Below are 22,967 nucleotides of genomic sequence, written 5' to 3'. Positions count from 1 at the left end.
GTCTAAGAAGAAAGCGTTTAACAATAGACTTTCCGGAATATTCCAGGTCATCAGCTGAATCGTGTATCATAGAAGGTGAAGATCCGGTGTAAGACTAGTTGTCCTTACAATCCAGTCTTTATTTGGTTACGAATGAGTTTGAGGTTACAGAAGCTTACAGAAGACGTCAAGATCGATTCCATAAAAAACACGGCCAAATGAATTGCAGGAACTTGGAAAGTTCTCTAGTTTATAGTTGGGAATGTGGCCTATCTCATTGTTTTTAATTTCGAGACGAAATCATGCCTTCACCAACAAATAAAGTTTAGCTCACATTGCCTTAGGTAGAAATACGAAATCATGACAACTACTCACTCCGGATGCAACGAAAATACTTTGGGTTAACGCACACTAAGACAAAACACTTTAACCTACTGGCGATATCAAGGGCAATCCGCACAGGGTGCACATATATCATCAAAAGGAACGGATCATTCGCAGTCCTAAACATCAATATATATATATATATATATATATATATATATATATATATCAGTCAGTCCGTTACAACGTAGGACCAGGCACATTTATGCATCGGTCCAAGTTGCCATACCTCATTAACATAACAAGATGGACACCGGATTCATAAAAGTAGTTAATTCAGAGGTGGTAATACATAAAAGAAAGATTGCAATAAGGATATAGTACAGGAAGAAAGAATTAGTTCGTAGAACCAGACCGTTGTTGCTACCTTGACGTGGTGGTCGGGCTTGCCTATCGTAATGAAGCAACCGAGCTATACTGGCTGGAACAACCGTTCCTCAAGGTCCAACCATGTCAGACAGGTCGGTTGAAGAGCGGTAAGACTGAAAGCAACAAACCCAAGGTCCGAAGGCGAAGTCGTACTGCTGACTGTACAGAGGTGTGACAGCAGTAAGGTGCTTCCTTCAGACATCCAGCATGACAGCGATGCTGCCTTCCCACAAGGAGGGGTGGGGTTAGAAAAGGTCGACCCTAAAAATGCACATCTCGCCTTGTCCCACGGATATCCGTCTCCGGCGGTAAGGTCTCAACAAGTACGGAGCTAACACAAAAATTACCCATAAAAGGTCGCGTGTGACCGACCACAAGCAGTTGTCCCTTGGGCACTGCGGTCACGCTCTCAGGTCACTAAGACTACCTCTAATCCAATTTCATTTTCAGGCACCTCCAGAAGAACCCTTCCACGGTGTGGGCAATCGGGAAGTGATAACCGCCCTCATAACTTTAACAGCACTCAAGATATATATATATATATATATATATATATATATATATAAAAAGCTATTCCAGGCAACACAGTATCACAATAATCAAGAGATTCTAGTAAAAACTATGAATTATGAAGTAATGGGTGTAGAAATAATATATAACCAATATAGAAATTCTCATGACGTTTCAGTAATTTGAAAAGGGTTTTTAAATTATGTAGAAAAACTGGTAAATGTGATATTTTAGACGGTACCAATTCTCAATGAGGTGAACAGAAGAAGTTACTACTATTTGAGCAACCAGTACCGAACATCATAACAAATCAGCCATGAATGTAAAAACGCACAAAATGAAACCATTGGTCGACATACTGAATTGAAAGATCACTCACATTTGTAACATTATAAGGTTAAGCAATGACTTGTATGTATTACCATGTGACCTAAGAGTATATCGCTCAGACTAGCCACACATCTAAACAATACAGCGAGAAAGTAAAGTACCAGTGATTATAAGAAATACGATAGGAACTATAAAAAGAAGACAGGAAATTACTGCAAGAGGGGTAGTACGGAATAGCATAATTGCAAGATAAAATGTATATTCACTTATATTATTGTGTTCAGCCAGGCCGCTAAAAGTATCCAATATAGGATTCTTAATACTTCATAAATCTTATTGTCTACAACTCCAATATATATCAATCAGAATGGTATATGAAATACAGGATGCATATAGCTACTACACAAAAATCTATATGCAATGCCCTCAAAAACAGAGAAATCAACAGTAAAACGCAAGCACACGAATTGAATGATAGCCACATTAAAATTCGTAAGAACCAAGAGTAGGGAATAATAGGAGTTAGTGGGTGGTGAAATCAAAATATATATAAACCGTAAAAAGGTAAAAGTAAATTGTTTATAGAAGAGTAACCATTCCCACAAAAAACAATTAATAAATTAAATATTTTCTCAACAGACTGGATAACAGATACAAATACATGCCACAAACGGATAGGCACATGATCATTAGACTAAGTCGCCATATCTTACTGCGGTATAATGGAAGGGAACTGATAATAGAATAAAGCAAAAGGCTAAAACTGATAAAAAATAAGTCAAAATAAATGGATGAAATTAGAGAATGAAAAGTATCAGATAATAACACGTCCAGAGCTTAGGGAAAAAATAGTGGATAATCGCAACTGAGCAACTTTAATCAACTAACTTACACCATGAGTGACTGGTACAGTTAATTTACATTAATTATTAACTGTCAAACTTCGAATATTAAGTTAGATCGACCAGATGATTTTATTTTAAAGATAACTTGTTTTTCTACAGACACGAAAGCTATCACGTTTCCCACTAGTACGTTAATAAAAAAAACGAAGACTTTATTAAAATAACATCTTACTTCAGGTAATGATCTCAATTCATTATCATCTATCCATAATTCGCTCAATCGAGAGAGCTGACCAATTACGGGAGACTAAATAAAAGTGAAAAGTAAATTTTTAGGAAACAACTCTGTAGAGCCACGAAAAATAAAATGAGATATATGTGTACATAACATAAATGTAGTTCCCGGAAAATGATACTTACCTTTTACTCACCAGTTCAAAGGATGGTTAAGTGAACTAGGCTAGTTGATATTGTGGATGTGGGGGTGGTAGCTAAACCACACACTTAATACCTGTTAAATACAAGTTCATAATGGATAAGTTTGTGTACATCACTTTCCAGCAGTTAGGTCTTATTATTACCACTAAATTCTGTATTGTAGTGTGTTTGATTGGTAAGTCAAAAGGCACAGAAATTAATCTGAAGCAGAGGATTAAGTGTAGTTTTCCTTGTAATCAGCATGTGACAACTTAACATGTTCCACATTCATGAGATAGAAAGTGTTAAAATGAGCAAACAATTTTCTGATTATACGATTTGTTTAGATGACAAAAAATGTGGGGAAAAAACTCACCAACTCTTGAAACTCATTGGCACCAAGATCAAGAAACTCCAAATGAATAAGATCAGCGAAAGAATCCGGTATTGACTTGAGACAATTATCACGAAGTTCTAATTTCTCTAGTAACTGTAAACTAAACGAAAATAAAGAAGTATTATACCACAACTAGTCTTAATAAATTTGAAGTCAGATATGTTCATCAGGAAAATACAATTCTCACACTTTGATGGCAATTACAACTTGCTTACAAGCAACAGCAGTCGGCATCCATACAAACCTGAATGATTCTAGTGCGACCAATTGCTTCTTTCTAAACGTTTACCTAATATCACAGCTGTCAAACAACGACATAAAACCGATGGTGGACGAGAATTAACCTAAGATACTACGTGAACTATGCTGAAAAAATATCTTTATCATACTTAGACGTAAACGAGACCTAATGCTCATCACACTTAAACTTTCTGAAACACTAGTATACTGATAAAACTTAGCATGACCATTTACATTAACGCACATTTAGGCTAGGCTTTATGTTGAATATAACTGACTGGTAGAGCTTGGGTAGTAAGTTAATCTAGTTAATACAGAAAAAGCCTTATCGTTGGCATAAGTGATTTTTTATAGAATTGTTTCAAATCTAAAGAACAACAATGCAATCGAATTTCTCATCTGTTACTTCCAATAGCATTCAAATTGTACTATACGACACTAAGATTTTTTCAAATTTATAAGTAGCAGATCCACCCAGGTCATCGGGTTAAGTGAAAACACTGAATAAAGAACATACGAAAGGTAGTGAATAAATCAACCACAATGGATAATAAATTACATCCAATTTGTTTTTTCTTCAAAAAACCTGAGCACCTCATTGACCATCTATTTTTTCTGCAGAATCATTTGGGTTTTATAGAGTTGGTTTCAAGTGTAGAAACTTGAATTTGTGAGATTTCGTTCAACATTCCAGGCTTAGACGTTTGTCAGAACTATTCAAATAAATTTTGACCAACAACAACAAACCAATTGGGCACGGTTAGCTTACGCATACAAGTGATTCTTTTAAGTATTTCCTTACAGATTTTCACGGAATGCAATTGAAGTAAAACCAAATCAATAACCGTATATTTTTGCTAAGGTCAGGATAATTTACGAGTCAGAAAATTATCACCCGAATAATTTAAGTTTTCGATCCCAGTCCCATGAATAAAAACCAATTAGTCGCTTAAATTTAGTTCATTAGACTGATATTATATCAATAAGTCCTTCCACAACAGAGGTATCACGTCTTTCAATATCATTCTAGTATGTTAGGTGATATGTTGGACACCCTTTTGAGATTTCTCTTTATGCTGTTGAAGAAACTTGAACTGATTTGCTACTATGTCGAGTTCTAAGTTAGATTATTCAAGTAATTAAAAGGGACGCCTTTAAAAACATGTATAAAGTAGCACGATGTTACTATATAATTAGTAAAATGATATATTTCACTTAGGATTAAAAAACAAAAAAGAACCTACCTGCCTATTTCTTCCGGAAGCTCAGCAATCGAAATATCATTAAGACATAAAACTCGAAGATTGCGCAACTGGCAGAACCCAGCAGGTAAGCTGGAATTGGTAGAGTGGGATAGATGAGTTAATATAGTCGGAAAATTCAAAGCACCATGAAATGATAAACTCAGGTCATAAAGTCACATCCTATTTTGAAAAAAGAAGGTACTATGGTTTCTTTTCCGAGAAAAACACTAGCAACTGATTCCATTTGTTTTTATGAATATACAATACATATACTTGTCTTTGTAATTCGAAACAATTTAAAGTAGGTAGGATAACAAACTTTCAGTTACAAGGTTTTAAAGTGAAGGGAACTAAAAAAGAACCGGTTATCTGCACAGACATCTGATTTCTATGCACAGTAAATTATTAATATATAGTATCCCGCAATAGGTACCACTTATTACCGTTTATATGAACATGTGGTTACACACAACATTCAGACCTTCAGTTTTTGACACTGGAAAATGGAAAATAATTTGAACTTTCACTGAAAATATAAGGTAATAAATACCATAGACTACAAATGTCATTCAGAAAGCAGATAACATTTTATAAAACTGATAACCAGAACAAAGTCTTGAGTGACGTAACAAAATAAAAGAAATCGTCTCATCTTTCAAACTTAAACAATTCTAAATATGTTGATAGCATTTAGAATAAAGTCAACTTGTCGATATCTTGGTCATAATAACAACGAAGTGTACCTTTAGTTCATAATAATGCACAATAATAATAACGTTTTTTCTGGACGTGAAGCCTGGTAGTACTTCGTGATTTTCGTTACGTTTACGAGACACTAAAGACGAGATACTTAAATAGTAAGATTCGTATCAAGACGATTCAATATGAGTCAGTGGTACTAATTATTGAGTCAAAACGGAATAAATCTGATGAATTTTCGAACTTTTGTTTATTAAACAGTTGTGCTTTACTGAGGCTCTGTGATACTGAAGGTTGGGCCTTATTACTAGTCTCTGATGTCTGAGTCGTAAGTACCAAAAACATTTCCGGGGTTTTAAACCCGAAAATAAGACACTAAGGAGATATATATTACTGAGAATTATAATGAAGTGTTGAAGCATTCGAACGAAATACAGGTGGCATGAGAAATATAACTAACTATACAGTTAGTTACATTTCGACCCAGACAACTAAACTTTTACCCAACCGCAAAAACTATTACCACAACATTCGTTTAAATTTATTGCATGTCACAATTACGAACTGAATATTTGTATACCATATTTTAATTTTCGATAACCCACCTTTGCAAAGGATTATTGCTTACATCCAAACTCTGTAAAGAATCACAAAACCGAATACTAGCAGGAAGCTCAGATATATCTGGACGTATGAAAAAAGGTTAGCCGTAATCATACCATTTCTACTAATGTCCAACTCCACAAGATTAGAGAAGCTGCCAATTCCAGTTGGCAAGCGTGTTAACTCATTGTCACTCAGTGTGAGGAGACGAATGCGCTTCAGGCGGAAAAAGTTCTGAAACAAATCACAGTAAAAATCACTGAATTCATTCCATCTCAAGCAAGATTGTGTTAAAAGTAGTTTTAAATACCTTTGGTAATTCCTTGATTTGATTGGCATCTAAACGACACTCTTCTAAAGTACGAAAATTTCTTATTACATCATCTGGAACTTCTTCAAGCTTTGAATGACGTCGATCAATATGATCTATATGTCGACCACAAGGTCCTATGATTGGCAAACACTTGAACATCATAAATCACTGGCAGACATTTCGTAATATCGCGCCATTTCGAAGTGAAGGTTTTACAGTGACATTGACTCAGTAGAACACAATCAATATGTTGCTTTAAAAACACAGATCTGATGTTCCGCGTCAACTATCCATTTGATTCAGCCTTCTTTTGAAATTTTTGATAAACTGAGATTCGACCACGAGTTAAGGTAAAGATTTTCATTCGTTGATTATTCGAACTCGTGCAGTACAGCTCACCGACCCTTTTCAAGGTCAAGGACAACGAACGCGCGTCTGCTGATTGCATGTCATGGACTGGTCTGCGCGGTGGTTGCACTCTCTCCCTTGAACCTACGCTTACCAATATATTGCTGTAATGACGTCGTTTGTGCTGATAGCCATAGTACTTCCATACGACGAGTGGATAATCCACGTTAAGTACTAACGTAAGGTATAACTTCAACGTTAGTTGACCGCCAATCATTCCACACAAATCATATACACAATGTGAAATCGTTGGTTAACTGACAAGTAATTGATTCTGAGCTTGTGAAAAAATTTTTTCAGTGTTGTCTTAAGTTCTCTGTTTTGGAATGCGAGAAAACGGAGTTCGTGTGAGATGACGAAACTATCATTTATTATTACTGAATATGATTGACATAATAATGTGGCGTTCTTTCAACTATTGTGTCAGGAAAATCATTGGTTGACTTCGCAGCTACATATGAGACTAGAGATTTGAAGTGTCTTTTGTAAACCATTTACTTTTTTTACCATTGGTTCTCACGATTCATATTGTAGCCTATCAAAATAGGTCGACCCTTGTGTTTGAGTCGAGGTAACGATCATTGCCCTACATTATACTCTCTTAAATAGGCAGACTCTAACAGTGTGATCGAAGATGCGCCTTAAGACTTGAGTGAAGCGAATAGTGAGATGAATCGGGCTAAAATCTTTGATAAAATCATTTCACTTTTTCATGAAACTCATAGCTGCTTGTCAAGAGGCGGTGCTCGATTCGGCTACGACTGATTAGGTCTCACATTCTTCTAAAACCAAGTATTCAGTCCTTCAATACATTTAGATTTGTGCGCCTCATGTTCGATGTATTACCCTCAATTATCAACGAACCTTGTTCAAAATTTCAACAATAATTTTATGGCGTCACATATAATTGGAATACAAGCATGATAATGTTCACACAGTTAAGATTAGTGAGCTCCAGGTATTTAGGCTCAATTATTTATAATGCTCTGAATGTTATCGAGAACTAATTTCTCAACTGCGTGAACGAAGTGCATTAACGAAGTATGAATACCATACTTATATGCTGATGATCTGAAAATAGTATACAGCTATAATCCTGAGGCTCTAAGTGAAAATTTATCCTGAATTCAAAATGACCCCAATAACCTAACTATCTGGAGCGAAAAAAATGGCGATTTCCATTTAAACTCAACAAGTGCGGAATCATGTATTTTGGAAAAACATCCCTATGAACTACAACTTTACTTAAATAAAAGTAGAGTCCAGACAATCAAATCAGTACACGATCTAAGAATTAATTACACAGGAAGCCTGAACTTTGGAAAGCATGCATCGTCTATTATTTCTAAAGCTAGACGATACCATTTACAAAATATGTATACGACCATCCCTCGAATATTGCTCTTTCATCTTCTCAAATATGAATACCACAGACAAGATAAGAGTATGAGATGTTCAAAGACGCTTTACACGCCAACTGCTAGGATGGGACTCCACTCTCAAATACACAGACAGATGTAAGCACCTCTCTTTAGAACCATCGTGGCACCGTGGTGTAAGGAACAATCTAATATTTCTTTACAAAGCAATACATGAACTCTCATTTCTAACCTCCTGCCCAACTATTACCCATGACCTAGTCTACAGACTAAGAAACAACGCTTATGCACTACTTACCGCAAAAAAACACCAAGAACAAATGCGTTGTAACTTTTTTTACAGTGCTGTATTGTTTAGTGTGGAACAAACTACCAATGTCTATCCGTAACTGTGACACTATCATAAAGTTCAAAAGACTAATAACCCTGTTACCAGACTCTGAAGGGCTTCATCAACTATTCCCTGAACTTCTTCCCACCAATAAGTTATTTTATTGTGGACCGCCTAATATCTAGACCAGTCATGAATATAACAGACTCCATTGTCATTAATATGAATATAACCAAATTATGGAAAACATAGTTTACGGTTTCCCATTATTTATTGATTATTAGTCATGCCCTTATGCTCCTAACCCTCACTTTCAGATTTCAGATCTCTCTAATGGTTAAAGACAAGTCATTCTTCCTAAGTGTCATGTCTTTTATTTTTTCTATTACAAGTAGACAGATAGCTCAATAATCTCATGGATGCTGATCAAACATGGCCGATCATAAGAAGATCATAATGTCTTAAGTTCTTGTGAGTCGCTCAATATTTTATTTTTCTTGCCCTGAAAATTTTACAATCTTATGCTATTTCATATCCTTTGACTTGCTATCTATTCTTACCATCTCTTAACCCCACGTAATCTGGCCAGTTTCTTATAGCTTGTAACATTGACTATCGTCATAGCAGTGTGATATATTGAATGGATGTCTAACCCATAATACAAATGCTTTAGCCATCTGATTTGTTTGTAACATGGAACTAGTAGAGACAGTGCGTTCTAACAAGGACCTTCGATCAAAGCAATATTCATATATACCACAAACGCAAGAGAGCCTAACATCACAAAACAAGGGCGGGTGGTGTTACTGACCAACAAACATGATGTTGAGGATATAACTTCAATCCATCCATATCTGTAGGGTACAGCGTTTTGCTTAATTATAGCTCCTTATGGTCTGGTGGAATGTCACGAACCGTTGGGATTGGTGCTGATTTATTATGCAAAATAACTCTTTAAATCGTATTTAAAACGCTAAATTGGTTTCTGTTCCTACCAAGTAATCCTATTACAAGCAAACTAGACAATTCGCTAAAACGAAGCCTGCTCAAGACCTTGGAAAATCTATGAAAAATAGTAGGTTCAAGTAGCTTCGACGAAAAAGGGAGGCAGCCATTTGTGTATCAGAATACTGTTTTCAGCACTATATTTTATAACTACACATAACCCCATACTTTCAGCTTCTCTCTCAAACGCCTCCGTTTGTCAGTTGTTTTTCCGCTCATACCTTGTCTACACTTATTTTCTATAACATGTTAGAATGCTTTTGTTTAACAAGTACCTCAATATTAGAGAATTTGATCGAGTAGTCATACCTTACTATTCCCTCATGAACATTGTCTGCTCTGCTTCGCATCCTTTCTTCTTCCTACACCATTTTTCTGTCCCCTCGAGATATGCCACCGAAAACAGATATGGAACGAGTGTCTTCGTCCTTCATCACCATTAAATTCCCAGATACTGCAGAGGGATATAAAGTTGTGGTTTATAGAAGCCCCCAACTTCACATGGATCTATTCTCGACCACCAGTTATTGCTCGATTCAGCGTATCCAGGATCTGAGGATTGCGTTCGTAGCGGTGCGGACCAGAAAACGCTGCAGACGTAGGAGGAAAACACGTTGAGCCAAGGGACCAGCAGCGACCATAGCAACCAAGTGCGAGACCAAACATATGCCAGACGTATTCGGAACCAGAACATCGACTGAGTGCGTTGACAAACGCGTGGGTGATCAGGCCAGTTTTCGCCAAGTTTGACTGAAGTCGACGATACCAAGCGGGCGATGGTTGGAGGCGTGGGCTCGGGATACAAAAAAAGTGAAAAGGTGTGACATGCATGCAGTATAGGAATAGTCCTACACTGCATCCGTTGTTGATTGTGCGGTTAGTCGCGAAGGCGTACGGGTAGGCGTACTCGGCGACCGGAACGCGAGACGTTAGTCTCGTTCATACTTCGTGAGTCTGCAGTCTCACCCGAAGTCAAGGGCGGCGTGGTCCGCTGATCTGGATGTGAGACTGAAGTCTCGCCCGTAGATGGTGCAGATGACACGTGCTGTTGACCGGGACGTGAGAATGAGGTCTCTTATGTATCTAGCGTGGGAACTAAAGTAGATGTAAGGATTCCGCTAGTAGGTTTGATAGGTCTAGCATTGGGTCTCAAGTTAGCTGGTAGGGCACTGTCACAGACGCGTGATGGTTTGAGAAGACTAATGCTGACTACCTCAACGCGACCATGTTGATCAACCTTGAAGGTCTTTTCGTGATGAGAAATCACGTGAAAAGGTCCGTCGTAAGGCTGTTGCAAAGGTTTGCGTACTGAATCTACTCGTATGAAAACATGTACACAGGTAGATAACTCTCGACGGAGAGTGACCTATCGATGTTGTATTCGAGTTGACACCGGAGGCAGTGTTCGCATAAATTCAGAAAGTCGATGGACGTAGTCTGATTAACCAAGATCGTTGCTGCTCCGTGGTGTGAAAAATTCCCCAGGCAGACGTAATGTTGTGCCGTATACAAGTTCAGAGGTGGAACATTGAATATCTGCCTTTTAGCTCGTTCTGATACCTAAGAGGACGAGCGGTAAGGTTTCGTACAAATTGTTGTTTTCGTGTGCTCTAAGAGCACTTTTAAGTTGGCAATGAAACCGTTCAACTAAACCATTTGATGCTGGGTGGTAGGCGATAGTGCGTATGCGTTCCGTACCAAGCAGCCGGGTCAGTGAGGAGAATAGTTAATCGGGGGAATTTCTCGAATAAAGCGTGGAATATATCGTCACGCGAATGAAAGACGCCCATGATTCGGTACGCGTACATCGGAGTCTATTATATTAATACCATTCTTATCGTTATCCGTCATCTCAAGTTGTTGCCAGAATATTATATATTGAAAATACCACTATGAAAATGTGCAACAGACGTGAACAGATAAGTAATAGACTCACTGCAATTAGCTTCTTTGGAAGATTCGACCAGAGGTTGAGACGTGTTCCTAGGTTTGCTCACCAGCCGTAGCGTGGCGTCGACTCGCGGCTGGCCATGATCACCACTACAGGAAGACTACGTGCCAGTTAATCGATAAGATCCCCCGTAAGCCAAATATCAGAAGGCAGTTGATGGCTGTAGTCGAAATGTATTTGTTGGCAATCTCGTGGTATCGAAAGAATACCGAGATCGTGCCAAAGGAGTACAAGTATGGTTACAAGGCGTAACCAAATTCGTGCAAAGTCACAATCAAAAGGAGAAAGAATGTGTGTTCTTAGTACAGTTAAACAAACAGGTACAGTAAAACAATCCCTGGTGCAATTGGTTATAATAGTAATTGTTTCGATTGCACCAATCGCGTTCTGTTGATAAAAGTAGATCACTACAGTCTATAATAAAGAATTATCTTATGTTACACTTAAATAAATTAACTTCCCAGATTCGTTTTATCTTTACCACATATATATATAACGCAGAAATTTATATTTGACTTTCCTTTGGAATTATTTGTGACTTTCATAGCATCATTCTAAATTATTATTGCACAAACGTTTGTACTAATACCCGGTTTCATTCCGTTTACTATTACACAAATCTACATGCTTTTAGCAGAGTGCACTAAATGAATTTTTTAATTGCTGATTTACTTCAGAGGTCGATATTCATTACACAATTATTATTATCATGGTTGAACCCTTTCACTTTCTTTTCTCTTTTTTTCCATATAAATAAATATTGTTCTTAAGTTTACGAAGTTTGTAATTAAGACAATAACTTGTGTTACATTTAAATTAACTTCTCAGACTCGTTTTATCTTCACTATGAATACATGACTCACACATATTGATATTTGGTTATCCTTTTTACTTAATTGAAACTTTTATAGCATCACTGCAACTTGTGACTGCACAAACATTTATTCTAGCGTCATATCTTACTGCAATAACAAGTTATTCTTTCTTGATTATTTTCTATTTTATTTTTGTTACTAATTTAACGATACATACATAGTTGTTTATTCTTGTTCTGTGTTCACGCTTACTAAACTAGTTGCGCATCTCAACTCTCCTTTATTTTTATTGCCTTACTTTCTCCTTTTCCTTCTTTAAACTCAATTCAATATTCTCAATTACACATAACCTGATTTATTGTTATTCTCTCTTTCAAATATGGCATATATAATGCTAACATTATTGAACCTTGTGTATTATTGCATTTTTGAAGAAACCACTTGGGGTTTCTTCACAACACTTATGTATCCATAAGATGTTTGTGAATAATAATGATAATAATAGTAATAATAATAATTCCTGACGATTCTGCTAATGATAACTTCCGTAATTGAATAGGCAAGTATATATCGTCTCACTACGTGTGCTCGTATAATGCATTATGAGCTAGAAACACATTAGGACAGATTGGAAAAGTCTTCTAGACATGACCGTGGTGCTTAGTTAATGTAAAAATATGACAAATGCAGATGGTTGTTATTCGAGGAGGCATGCGGCTTCGCGTAGACCTATGTATTAATTTACAATAGTTTCTCTATATTATGAACTATTGCAACCAGTTTTAATTTCTTTAGATGCTAGTGTTAATTATGCTATTGATAAAGTTAGGTGATAGTCCTAGTAGTTTTTAATAAAGAATTGAGTGAATACGATGGAGAAAGGATAGAGGAATTGGAGGCTTGCTAGTTGGATTGATATTTGTGACAAGAGGTGTTGAGTTGGCCGGTGAATCTGGTAGGTCATGCCATGAACATATGCATTAACGAGCTAAAGCACGATGTATTTATAAGCCCAACACCACCAAACGAGTTAGTGTCTTTGAACATATGATAAGAATGGGCACATTTGGGTGTACAGATATAAGTCATATCTACTATTTGTATAATTTGGTTGTCTGTTTGTGGTTTTTTGCGCTTATCTTTTCTGTACTGGCGTCTCTATTTTGTACAGAACAAACAAAGTGAAGTGGTTGATTCAGTGAGCGGAAGGGTGACACAGTCTTCTTTTGATCGGGAATTTCGAAGGAGATTATGTATAGCCCAAACATTTATATCTTGAAAAGTTACAAAGGGGAAGCAGCCCGTCCACGAATAAACTGGGTCATTCGACGTTCCCTAAGGCAAAGAAAACGTTTGAACATCGTCACCAGCTTTGGTATAGCACAAACAATGGGAGGTTACAAGTCATTTGAAAATGAACATATAGGCGTTATTCGGTCAGTTCAACGAAGCATTGGGCATAATTTGTAGTCAAGCAACCTAGAAGATTGTTCTTATGCATAAATTCCGGAACAAGAGTGTGAAGATGCCGCAAGCATTCAAAGTCTGGCAACACCGTAACCCGTAACACCTTTTATAATTGAAACATGCCAGCTCAGTCAAATCAGAAGTCAGCATCCAGGCAGCGAATTCCAGCACTTGACAACTCTTAAGGAGTAGGAGTTGTGTCTACAGTCCATTCTGCTATGTTGTGTCTCCAGTTTCCAGGTGTTACCCCTTAGGTTTGTGTTGGAGCTAAACATAAGTAGGTGTTTAAGCGGATATCCAAAAGTGTTAGGGATACTGTCAGCCATTAGATGGTCGCCTCTCAGATGCCTATACTCCAATGGGTAAAAGTTTAGTGATTGAAAGCGCTCTTCATAAGGATGACTTTGAATCCCCGAACTGATTTCGTGGCTCGCCGTTGGATACGTTCCAGAGTGTCATTATCCTATTGGAGTGAGGGAGGAAATACTATGTTTCCGTACTCTAAATGGGGACAAAAAAAACTGTTGAAGATTACATGGAAAGTTTTTCCATCAAACTGGCCAAAAATTTGCTTCAATGTTACCAGTGCATGGTTTGCTCGAAAGGCATTTTTGTCACAGTTAGCGTGAATTGATATCCTTCAGAACGAGGCTTTCCTTATTTAATTTTCTATGTCAGAATTACTAATATGAGATATCGACCAATTTACAACATACTTCATGGCCCACATAATCTCGAGCAAGTTAATGTAAACGCAGACATGTAGATCAGTAGGACTACGTTGGCATGAGTTCCAAGGTGGTGGGCATGAGAGTCTGAAACTTGAACAGTTTAGATATGCTTTCCAACATAATAAGAATAAAATTTATCAGCATGAACAAAACATCTGGAAACGCAATAGTAATATCATGATTTGAAAAAATACATCTAATGTTACGACAAGAAACGGACTCACTCACTAGTTTGATGCACTAGACCACGTTGAGCTCACCACTAAAGACTTCACCAATATTCGATGCTCGACAACCCTTATGTACGTAACATCATAATCGAAGGTTGCAAAGCCAGTTGGATTGGAATTCAGTAGTGGAGTTTGAAGATACATTTTGAAGGTGGTCAACGGGTCGTGAAGTACATGTTCTAAGCTGGTTAGTTGTAACTGGGGATAGGTTGAACAACGTAGCAATATCTCCAATATCTTTGTGCCGATCTTCCGTCCCGTTAGCAACGAATGAAAGTTATTTTTAAACTCCCGTCCTTATCATCGAGGAGAGCTTTGTTAAAAAGATAGTGGCATTTTTCCTCAGAAAGTTAATTTTATTGTTTTGATCGTAGATTGAGTACCAAAACAACTGTATCACTTTAACTGAGTTTATTTCACTTGAAAAATCTGCCAAGAGCATCGTTTTTTCTTAAGCAAATTATCATCACTACTTTAAAGTACATCTGTTCTTTGCACTTGTTTTCACTTCGTTTCTAGTAATCCGCAGTTTTCCACTTATTCTGGTTATTAGCTTCTCTTGTTTCTGGGTAATGTTTGTGCCTAGTTTCTTTTGAAAACCTCCAATTGATGATTGGACTGTGCAGAAAGCTCAAGTGCCAACGCCCGCTCTGTATAGACCTTGTGGTAAGTGGCATACAGTGCGATTAGTGCAAAGGATGGTACTGTAGTGAACAAGAACACGAGTGGGGACAACCGAATGTATTTAACACAAAATTACAGAACTTGTTAATAAAATCTAACAACCACATAGTTAATGCTCAATTTGCAAAATGTCCTTCACTTGTCCCAAGGTGACCCAGACTTCGTTGTTCTTGTATTTTCATACAAATTGCATTCTGTTTCCGATCTTTACTGTTCGATCCTCTTGTCTCTCTGCTTCAGTTCACGACTAACACCACACACTACTTATGTCAATATAAGTAGCACACCACTGTACTACGAAGTTCTCGACAGAGGATGATGCCGAAGCCACTTTGGATGGTGCATGAAGCCATTTAAACGGGCTTCGGATCTGCTACACAAATGCTCGGAGCTTGCACAATAAGCGATCGGACCTAGGAGTGCAGGAAGACTCTACCAAGCCGAATGTAATCGAAGTCACAGAAACTTGATGTAGTTTATAGACGAATTGACTTTAATGTTTCACTTTGGCCAAAGTCAACAGGATTCAGAGGAGTAAGAGAGGAATAGTAACTCTATTCATTAGAAATACTATGCCAATTACCATTATTGATAACGTATCGCAAGAGAGTGGGGCATGTGAATTAAATACTTCCGCTTGAAATGCAAAGAACAAGAACTGCTGATTGATTTGGTCTGCCTCAGTCCAAGCAGTGTAGTGGATGAGGTCTTGCTAGAAAGTCTCAATACTTGATAACAAAGTGGTCGATGTTTAGTCCTTGGAGACTTCAATGCACATACACTCAGCATACTCGTAGATTGTACAGTAAAGCCAGAGTCCTCATTCGAAACAACTCGTAATGTATTTGGAAATTTGCATTTAAAAGTCACTGCTCCACACATCTCTTGGACTACACCAAGGGGTCCGAGAAACTCTTCATCAAGGTTCGATAGGGAAGTTCACACTTTTCTCCGTAAGATGAAGAGAATGTGAGAGAGGTTTAGATGGCTGGGTACTGACAAAAAATTTTAACACCAAGAAGCCCGAAATATTTGTCCCTCAACTCCCTCAAGCCTAGATTACTCAAAGAAAAACATGTTGAGAAATCTATAGAATGCCCTAAACGCTTATATTCGTACATAAACCAAAAGACTAAGGGAAGGGGAAATATTCCAGCATTGTGGAGAGACAGTAGTACTTTGTCATTAGCAGAGGATGATTATGGTAGAACTCGGGTATTCTCAAACTACTTTGACAATGTAATTACCCTAGAGATGTCCTCTCCCCCAAATCATACAAACCCTCCACACATGATGGACGCAGTGACCATTAAAGAATTCGATGTCTTTGTTCTGCTAAAGAAGTTTGATATAGACAGATCCATGGCACCCGATGAAATACATCCTAGGTTATCAAAATAACTAGTAACGTTTTAGTCTATCCGTATCCCAGGTTCGATTGTCAAAAGACTGGAAGAACGCTGTAGTAAGTCTTGTCTTCAAAAGAGGTACGAAACATAAACTAGTCTAAATAGCATGGCTGTTAAAATTTTAGAAAAGATTGTTCGGAAGAAGTTACGTATCTCGACGAAAACTTAATTCTTTCTGAAAAGCAGCACGGCTTTAGAACAGGTTATTTGTGTCTTACTAATTTATTAGTAACCCGTAAAATCTGGTGCGCTCTTAAAGACGAAAAGTTACCTATAAACGTAGTCTACATTGACTTCAGCAAAGCTTTTAACAAAGCTCCTCACAACAGGCTATTATAGAAGTAAATAAATAGCGGGGTTGGAGAGAATTTATTGTTATTGATAAGAGACTTCCTAGTTGGACTCCAACACAGAGTACGATTGGACTCCAAGTTGTCTAGCTGGAAAACTGTGCTTGTCAGAGTATTTCAGAGTACAGTTTTGGGGCTAGTGTTGTTTCTCTTGTGTGTAAATGACCTTCTCAGTCCCCTATGATCACCGGTTTTGTTATATACTGAAGATATCAAGTTATGGAGAGCAATAAAAAGTAAAGGTGATAATTTGTTGTTTCTAACTGACCTGGAGAAATTATCTGAATGGTCTCAAATTTGGCAGTTGTAGAAAAGTGCATCCAAATGTATTGTGATGCACACTGGTTATCGAGGTACAGATACATATAGAGTAAATAACATTAGGTTACCTTTTGTCCACACACACAATGACTTAGAAGTTGAAGATGGCACAGGTATTCAGTGTTTGACAACGCTTTAACCAGTAACACCTAATATAACTCGTACCCACCAAGATAAATTAAAAGACAGAATCTGGGAGACTGGAAGATATATTTGATGACTATCAATATATCGAGAATCGTCTGATCTAATCTGGCTAGCGATTGCAGTAGATGTTGAGCACGGCGTTCCCACTCGTGATCTGGTGCGGATGCATGACCGAACGCCTTCAGCTAGACGAGTCCATTAAAACATGCGGTCAGCATCCAATGTCTAAAACTTACAGAGCTATTTATTTTGGGGATTTATTTACCGCTACAGAGTCATTGTTAGCCAAGACTAAAAAACGACTTAAAGTCTTACGCTAACTGTGACAAAAATGCCTTCCGAGCAAACCTTGCACTGGTAACGTTGAGGCGCATTTTTGGCCAGTTTGACGGAAGAACTTTCCACACAATCTTCAATAGTTTCATCCGTCCCCATTTAGAGTACGGAAACATAGTACTCCCCCCTCACTCCAAAAGGACAAGGTCACTTTGGAGCGTATCCAACGGCGAGCCACGAAATCAGTTCGAGGACTCAAATCTAAGCCTTACGAAGAACGCCTCCATTCACTAGACTTTTACCCACTAGAATATAGGCGTCTTAGAGGTGATTTATTAATGGCTTATAGTATTCTTAACACTTCTGGACATCCTCTTAAACACCTACTTAAGCTTAGTTCGAATAATAACCTAAGGGGTAACACCCAGAAACTGGAAACACAACATAGCAAGACGGAATGTAGACACAACTTCTACTCCTTAAGAGTTGTCAAAAGCTGGAATTCGCTGCCGGCCGAGCTAGTCCAAGCGACTTCTCAGGAGTCCTTCAAGAGGCAACTTGACCTCTTCTTAAGGACTAAGGACAGCATCACACTATGATTTACCAATTTCTTTTCCTCTTTTATTGTTAACATACCTAGGTTCCTGCCTGGAGGATTTGGTGATCCCCTGCTACTAGACACGGAAGCCTGTTAAGCGAAAGCTTCTTCTATTCCGTCCACAACCATTTGAACCATTTGAACCATTTGGACTGCATACTGACGTTCGATAACCGCTAAAAGCTTTAAAACCTTACGGTTAATGCGTAGGGCCTTTAGACATTTCGATGCCAAAAAATTTTTGACTTTGTATAAAGTTTTCGTGATTCCTAAACTCGAGTACTGCTTACAAACGGCTAGTCTAGAAAGAGAGAATGAGCTTTTGAAGAGCCCCAAAGAACTGCAACTAAGCTGATTCCCGGTATAGAAAAGCTCCTATATAATGTTCCATCAGTTAAACTAAACTTATTATCATTGTCACGTAGAAGAACCAGAGGAAAGCTAAATGATTTACGCGCCCTCATTGGCCGTGACGGTACAGGCATGTACAACGGCAGAGGTTCTCCGCATAGATATCACTGGAACCCCTGCAGTCCTAGCCCAAATAGGGATCCTTTATACAGGGGAAGGTTTAACAGTCACTCTAGGTAATCAGGTACTCTAAATTCCAGCCTTCCCTGTCCGATTCGGCGTATAAGTTTCAGATAAATTGTGATTTCATATTATATTTTGCTCAGGTTCTAGTCATTTTTAAAATCCTTATTGACTAACTGGATTGTCTGTCGCATCTTTATTTACGTCGTCGGACAAGAGTGATTGTTTAAACCCATAATGGGCTTGAAATAACTATCCAGTTAGAAATTAACCTAGTTAGCAATGACGAGGGACCAAGAGCGATCATGTGGGGCCAAACTCAGTAAACGTCGAGTTTATTGTTGGGTGCAAGACTGTTTCTCTGTCCGTGGGTCCCGTCTCTTGTATGATGTTCGACCACCTTTTTGTGAAGTGGGTAGGAAAAGGTTCCACATGGTATTTCTTGACGAAAGAAGTACTTCACAGTAGATAGAGGTGTCTGCTGAAGATATACTTAGTGGGTACACTTAGTGGGAGCCTTTTACTTGATTAATGTTAACTTGTTTGGAGCTTGTATTGAACTTGTATATTGACTATCTCTACCTATCATGGTTGACAGTTTCGTTGTTTCCATTCAGTTTTTTTTGTGGATTCACTCTCAGGAGTAACTTCCTCAAAATGACTTCAGTTTTCAGTAATAAGTATCGTTTGGCTGACGTGAAATATCCAGGTAGGAACTATTTTTGGAGACCCATTTTCTTAAGTGTCCATCTATAGAGTTGCTGTCCTTTAGGTCAGAAGCCACTAAATTGTTATTTATACTTTGGATGGGCTCAATATTGTTGAAATCTAGGATAAAACAAGGGTTAGTCACCTTAATTCTCTTGTATTCCAGAAGTTTTGGGTATGGTATACCATGTATAGTGGACAAGTGACGATTGCCTTAAACGGGTAGTTTTCGTCTACCTGTACGGTTCATTCCAAGTCACTGATCTTATGTCTTGGCCTGGTTGCCCCTAAATTCTAAACTATTCTGGCCAGCATTACTTGTCTAAAGTAGGTGGTGGTTGAGCATACGTAACACATCCCTTAGCCGTCGTAACACATGAAGACTTATAATCCCCTCAACTGGTTCCCAGTGTTTGACTAGTGTCCTACACCCAACCCTAGTACTGCTTTCTCGATTTTTTCATGATACATGAACAATATTATTAAGATATATGATCAATAAATCACGGCTCATTACTGTCTTCTGATTTTAGAGGTCAAGTTTCTCATCGACAAAGTAAAACAGAGTGATTTATCACTCAGTATTATTACTTATTAGTTGACAAATAAACGTATGGCTCACTCTACAAGTAATTTAAGCTGAAAAAGCTAAACTTTCTAAATCCGTGGAGATTTCGTCAGATATTGACCCACAAGAGTTGCTGGGACTTTCAAGATAAGTAAACTGGTAAACGCTTTCAACTGCTTTACTCGTTATGACCAACCTGGGTAATAAAGCCCTTGATCCTGAATTAATTCTGGTCAGTTAAGACAGATGGCTTTCAATTATTAGGTTGTATGTTTGGAGCTCACTATCTTTTTTGGTCCGAATTCTTGGATAGTGTTACTTAGTAGTTAAAGGACTTGCCATTCAGTCAGTAGATCATAGGTCCAAGTCCTCCTTTACCTTCTATTTGTGCAGCTTAGTGATATCATCATCCCTTATCCGACCAATGAAGCTCAAAGTTGAGTACATAAACCTTGATTCGCCAAGTAATTTCCACTGCTTAAAGACGAATAAAAAGAGCCCATATTTGACCATAGAATTGCATCAGGCTAACCATTCATAGTAGCTGCATATATTTCAGCTTTTTTATCATCAAAGAAATTTTCAATTTTTTATATAATTTCACAGATCACCAATCACTTCAACACCTCCATTTGGCAGCGGGAGATTTCCTCGATGTCCACAAGACTCTTTAGTTTGTTGGAGTCCACCCGTAGGTTGTCCATCTTATTATGTTGACAGTCCCCCCGCACGTTATGGTTCGCCGAATTTCAACCAACCATCTTATCACCGAACCTTTGATTCTCCCGCGAACTCATATGCCTCACACTCACCATTTATGTCTAACTGCAATCCATCTATGAATATCCACTCTGGTTCAATTTCTAGTAGTTCTTTGATATCGACTCAAGACGACTCGAGTTGGAAGTATGGCACTTCTCAGCATAATTCTTCAGCATTTGATATTAGTTCAAGATCACCACGAAATAGTAACAGAAAATTCAATGAGAATAACCGTCCATTCAAGAATTGGATTGCATCCAGTTTATCAGACCCTTGGGAAGGAATGAAACTAGTTCGTACACCACATTCCGGTTATTTAGTTGATAAGCCGCCTGCACAAAGACATACTGTTTTGTTTGCTCCTCACGAACGTCGGAGAAGGTTAGAGGTAGATGATGATGAGGCAGTGACGATTAGTCCGACAAAGCAACTTCAAAGAGTTTGTTCTAATTAGAATTGTAATTTTAGCACTGCACAATCTATCTTATGTATGCACTATTTTATTGTATACGTGTGCGATACTTCGTTTTGTATAAAAACTCTTTCTTTGAAAAATAATGCCATAGGATTTTAAGTTCAGGAAAATCGTGGGACTTTGGTAACCGTTCACACATTTGGTGTTTATTCAGTAAACGAGATTTCATTATCTGTGTTTGACCTAACTTATGTACTCGTCTTCGAGGTCACTGAGTAAATTCTAGTAAACCATACTATTTTTGTTGTTTGTGGCTCAAAGCTGAGTACATGTATCTACACTCAGCAAATAAGTTTTGCCATTCTTTGTAAAGTGATCCCATAGATATTTAGCTCAACAGTTTGTTTTCAAGTTAGTGTTCTAAACAGTGTTTCCTGTGTCTTTCCTTTTGCATAACATTACTATTAAGACTTCAAATTTTGTGCTAGTGTTGTCATATTGCTTATATTCTTAATGTCAGTTTAAGCACATGTACCTACCTTTTCTTTACAAATTATTCAATAAATTTAGATAATCATACCTTAACTTCGTATTTGTGTTAGGCTTTCTACGTATTAGTTAACCTTATAGTCCGGTCACCAATATGTGTTTACCAACTGTTGATTTGGATGTTTAAATTCCCTGTAAACAAATAAAAACATAACCAGAACAATCTGACTGCATGATGATTTCAATATTAATTGTTTCTGGTTGGAAACTAATCTGAGTGCATCACATCTAAAGAAAGCCTGTATTCCATAAAATCATTTAATATCGAGAGAATATATTTTCGAAATGTCTATTACGACGAATGATTTTTAACCATAGTATGGATGATTCAGTGAAAACGTTCTCGCTCAAGTTCAAACAGCTAGAAATAATAGCTTTCTCTCCGTTGACTAGATGTGTAAGATTAATAGACTTTTTCTGCTTCTCTTTAATTAAGAAAGTTACTTACTTACTTACGCCTGTTACTCCTAATGGAGCATAGGCCGCAGACCAGCACTCTCCAACCCACTCTGTCCTGTGCCTTCTTTTCTAGTTCCATCCAATTCTTGTTTATTTTTATCATGTCTATTTCCATTTCCCGGCGTAATGTGTTCTTTGGTCTTCCTCTTTTCCTTTGGCCGTCAGGATTCCATGTGAGAGCTTGTCTTGTGACGCAGTTGGGTGCTTTCCTCAATGTGTGTCCTATCCACTTCCAGCGCTTCTTCCTGATTTCCTCCTCCGCTGGGATCTGGTTTGTTCTCTCCCACAGTTGGTTGTTGCTAATAGTGTCCGGCCAACGAATCCGAAGTATTTTGCGTAGGCAACTGTTAATAAACACTTGTATTTTCTGGATGATGGCTTTTGTAGTTCTCCAGGTTTTCGCCCCATACAGTAGAACTGTCTTGACATTTGTATTGAAAATCCTGACCTTGGTGTTGGTTGACAGTTGCTTTGAGTTCCAGATGTTCTTCAATTGTAAATATACTGCTCTTGCTTTGTTGATCCGCGCCTTCACATCTG

General features: G+C 37.8%; 2 protein-coding genes across 3 annotated transcripts in view; one reads left to right on the top strand and one right to left on the bottom strand.

Moving 5' to 3' along the window:
• The window catches only part of MS3_00002174 (uncharacterized protein), a 61,939-nt gene extending 55,416 nt beyond the window's left edge, over positions 1–6,523 (bottom strand). Inside the window, exons 1-6 of the mRNA XM_051209742.1 lie at positions 6,328–6,523; positions 6,134–6,251; positions 6,020–6,098; positions 4,716–4,805; positions 3,211–3,331; positions 2,650–2,724 (exon numbers count right to left, since the gene is read on the bottom strand). Of these exons, the coding sequence (XP_051075199.1) occupies positions 2,650–2,724; positions 3,211–3,331; positions 4,716–4,805; positions 6,020–6,098; positions 6,134–6,251; positions 6,328–6,492 (648 nt within the window). The 5' untranslated portion in view covers positions 6,493–6,523. The remainder of the gene's footprint in view (positions 1–2,649; positions 2,725–3,210; positions 3,332–4,715; positions 4,806–6,019; positions 6,099–6,133; positions 6,252–6,327) is intronic.
• A 9,861-nt stretch (positions 6,524–16,384) lies between these two features.
• On the top strand, positions 16,385–22,127 carry MS3_00002173 (uncharacterized protein; the record flags this gene model as incomplete). Of its 2 annotated transcripts, XM_012943352.3 has the most annotated exons (7): positions 16,385–16,719; positions 16,748–16,818; positions 16,871–17,006; positions 17,094–17,247; positions 17,308–17,396; positions 18,771–19,019; positions 20,849–21,458. In XM_012943352.3, exons 1-7 carry the CDS (start codon positions 16,586–16,588, stop codon positions 21,456–21,458), a joined length of 1,443 nt encoding a protein of 480 aa, XP_012798806.3. In that variant the 5' UTR covers positions 16,385–16,585. The 2 variants fall into 2 exon arrangements, with proteins under 2 accessions (XP_012798806.3, XP_051075198.1); XM_051209741.1 differs by lacking the exons at positions 16,385–16,719; positions 16,748–16,818; positions 16,871–17,006; positions 17,094–17,247; positions 17,308–17,396 and having other exon boundaries at positions 18,771–22,127.
• Positions 22,128–22,967: the final 840 nt, after the last annotated feature.

This window comes from Schistosoma haematobium, chromosome 1 (assembly GCF_000699445.3).
Source record: "Schistosoma haematobium chromosome 1, whole genome shotgun sequence".
NCBI classification, from domain to species: Eukaryota; Metazoa; Platyhelminthes; class Trematoda; order Strigeidida; family Schistosomatidae; genus Schistosoma; species Schistosoma haematobium.
This window is presented reverse-complemented; position numbering and strand designations above follow the sequence as displayed.